Raw genomic sequence first — 3,754 nt, 5'->3', positions numbered from 1 at the left:
TAGGTTCATAGGTAGGTACTAGGCTATAGGCCCAAGGGCCTACGTAAGCCTAGCCAACAAGGTTCCCTAGCTTACGCCACCCAAGAAAGTTATTTTCCTGTGCCACTGTCGAGCAGAGACACAGAAGTGATCTCCGGGGTGTATTTCCTATTTCCCATCCACTCATCAAGATTTTTCGTGAAGAGTGCTCATGATTTCCTTTATGATGAAAAGCCTATACAATGAATACCAGTTTTGATTACTAGCATTCAGTTAAAAGCCATTCGACAGATGTTTTCTTCGATGATTAACCACAGGCCTGAACTTTCCTGATAAAAGCAAATAAATTAAATATCTTAATTTCACACACGTGCAATGTGGGATCCATGATGCACTCATGCCATTTGGCATTCTCTTATTTGTTGTCAAAACCTCATTTCATATTTCTTACATTTTCCTGACCAAGCACATTGAATTATAAGAACAAAATATTGGAAGCCCCTTATAGTCATTCTTATTTTTTCTCTTCATGAAGCTTTTTATTCTGTAGCTTAGGTCTTGAATATATGTAACAGTCTTAGATAAGAAATGTTAGTGGTTTTGCCTGTCTTACGAGTGTGCTTTTGCATAAATAAACATACTATTAGTTCTGCAAATGCCTTGCTAATCATTTACAGATAATAATAGCAGCATTTGAATAGACTGGAAGCCTAACATTTGTCCAGACCTAAAAATGGCTCAGAAACCAGTCTGTGTTGAAGACTTTGAACAGATTGCTAAACAAATTCTTTCAAAACCTGTGTATGATTATTACCGCTCTGGAGCTGGGAACCAGCAGACCTTAGCAGACAATGTGTCTGCATTTTCAAGGTAAGTATTTGTATACACAGTACTCTCATTTTGGTCTGCTTTTAGACTATACTGGAAAGAAAATACGTTGGAGAGGAAATGGTGATGTTGGCATTGCTAACAGTATATATAAAACATGTGGTTAACTGAATACCTATCTACCTATCTGTTGTTAAACTGGGGTATGCTTTGATATTGTAAACATCATAACAGTTTTTCCAAACATGGTTTGTATGCATGAAGGTATGTATTTTACCAAAGTTAACTTCGAATTGAGCTTTCTAAGTATTGCATTTATCTTTCAAAAACTGTAATATCAAAATTATTAAAAACTCTGCAACTCAGTAAATGAATTTTGAACTAGTGAATGCATTTCAAAACCTTTTTTTTATTACAATGGCTCCAGTCAGATCTCAGGGCAAATCTTTTTAATGACATTGTCAGACATATATGACTTAGTGTGAAGTCAGAAAGATTTCAGAAATTAATAATCATTGCAAGGACATGGTTAAATTTTCCAGTTTTTTAAAGCTGACAGATTGCCACGTTAAGGTCTTCATTAGCAATGCCTTATATAGCAGATTATATCTAGAATACTGAAACACGTTAACTTCTAATTTATCTTTAAAAACTGGGTATGCTCTTTTCTCATTATTACTACTACTGCTACTACTAATATTGTGCTTCCAGTTGGAGATTTCCCCCGGAAATACTGGCTAGTAGTATTTTCTTTAAAAGCAACATGGTTGATAACTTGATCATTGCCACACAAGTGTTACCTCCTTGACATTTGATGTGATTATTGATATTGCTTTTCCCATAGCCCCTTCAGCCAATCAAGCCATTCTGTATGAAGCTCAATAATTAACTAACAGTATATAAAGCTCAGTAACAATCTCGCATACCTTCCCAGCAAGGCTCTGATTACTTAACTGCCATACCATTATATTTCTCGTTGCACCTTTTACCAGCTATGAAGGCTGATCTGTTAGTTCTCTTTTGCATATTACTGGTGCTCCCAATAAATGTTTTGTTTATCAAAATTCAGTTCCCCTCCCAACCCTGAGTTCACAGCAACCTATGTGGAATCATTCACAGTGACCCTGTACAACCACGTAAATGGCTGTATAGAGGCTGTTGCACCTGCTATAGATAAACTCAAAACAAGCTCTAAAACAAACCACCCTGGAGTAATTCTAATCTTACTAGGGTATATAACAAAAGGAAAAAAGTCTACCTCTCAACTGTACAGATTTTCGCAGAATGTCCAGATTTTTGCCTCATATTTTTTGTCTAGTCTTCATAAAAATTGTTTTTTTTTGACAAATCACTGAGATGATCTAAGGATTAAAGTCACTAAATAATGAAATGCATTTACGTTTTAGATTTCACATCCTTCACAAAATGTATGCTAACACAAATCCTGCTATTCTAGCACTTTCTAAGTTTATAAGGGCAATATTTAAAATGTGTCCCTATTTTTGGGCTTTTGTCCCCCCATTATGTCAGGCTTTGTCCAGATTTCTTGCGCTAAGAGGTTGAGAGGTATAGCTGAAATCAGGAAGAGCAACTCCAGTAATGATAGGAGCTGAATAATTAAATGAAATAGGAAACTAAGAGGGGCTAATTAAGTCCAACAAGGCCAATTATAAGTTCAAGATAGTCTGACAGGCGAAAGACAACCGCAAGGCCTTCCCCCACTATGTATGAAATCTTAAAGGCAGCACACATCAGTATATCGAACTGGTGGTCAATGGTGCCACTTTCACTGAGCAGACCAACATAGCAAATTTACTGGCTAACAAATTCAGCTCAAACTCCACCTCCCATTCCCCTGCCTCCTTCCATGAAATACCTACTAGCATACTCCCCCCCCCCCCATTATTAACAGGAAGCAGGTCCTGGTGGTACACTCTAAGGCCAAAAACACAGTGTCAGAGGGCCCCGACAATAACCTGGAATGCCTCATAATAGCTTGAAACATAGCATATCAGGACTACTTAAGTTATTTTTCAAATATAGCCTCAAAATAAGCCAAAATGAAAATGGAGGATTGCAACAGTTATCTCACTTCACAAGCATGGACCACCAGTCCACACAGGAAACTACATACCTACTAGTCTGACTAATCTAATATGCAAAGCTGTGGAATGAATTATCATGGAAATGATCAGCAAAGAAATAGGCAGCCTTCAGGCACTGGACCCAACCCAATTTTGCTTTGCCAATGTAAGGTCATGCCTATTAATCCTGGTGAATTTCTTTAAGGAGGTCAACAAGGCAATAGATGAGGGAGGAAATGATGCATAAACCCTGTCTGGGCCTGGCTAAGGTATTTGATTCACTACACCACTCAGGTATAGTTAACAAACTCACTGGACTGGCATAAACCCCTACATAACTCACTGGATGTTTAACTGGCTCACAGACAGGGCCAGGAAGTCAAGATTGGTAATACCACCTCTATGAAGTGACCAGACACCAGCTGTGTACCTCAGGGCTCTGAGCTAGGAACACTTCTATTTGGCACCTACTTCTTGGAGATAAAGGCTAATATCAAGGGCCTTTGGCTAACCAGGTTCACATCTGACTGCAAACTGGGAGGTATCGTAGATTCCTCCATAACACAAACATACAATCAAGAGGGTCTAACACAGACAAATGATTGGTGCCAAAGTCACAGACTAAATCTCAATGCCAAGAAATGCACTATAGTGGGAAAACTGCCACCCATTCTAACTAATCCATCGATAAGACACCCTTAACAGTTAACCCAGAAGACAGGGATCTGGGAACATATGTAGACAGTAATCTGGCCTTTGCTCAACATGTGACCAAAGTAGTAAGAAAATTATTCTGTCACCCAACTTATAAGTAAGGACATGGCATCCAGGTTCAAGCAAGTCATAGTGCCACTTTGTTCAGC

At 38.4% G+C, this 3,754-nt stretch overlaps 1 protein-coding gene across 1 annotated transcript in view; it reads left to right on the top strand.

Annotated features, from left to right (window-relative positions):
* Positions 1-676: 676 nt before the first annotated feature.
* Positions 677-3,754, top strand: part of HAO1 (hydroxyacid oxidase 1) — a 739,548-nt gene continuing 736,470 nt past the window's right edge. The window contains exon 1 of the mRNA XM_044056547.1: positions 677-849. Within this exon, the coding sequence (XP_043912482.1) occupies positions 713-849 (137 nt within the window). The 5' untranslated portion in view covers positions 677-712. The remainder of the gene's footprint in view (positions 850-3,754) is intronic.

Source organism: Protopterus annectens, chromosome 1.part2 (genome assembly GCF_019279795.1).
Source record: "Protopterus annectens isolate FY-2018-M chromosome 1.part2, PAN1.0, whole genome shotgun sequence".
NCBI classification, from domain to species: Eukaryota; Metazoa; Chordata; order Ceratodontiformes; family Protopteridae; genus Protopterus; species Protopterus annectens.
This window is presented reverse-complemented; position numbering and strand designations above follow the sequence as displayed.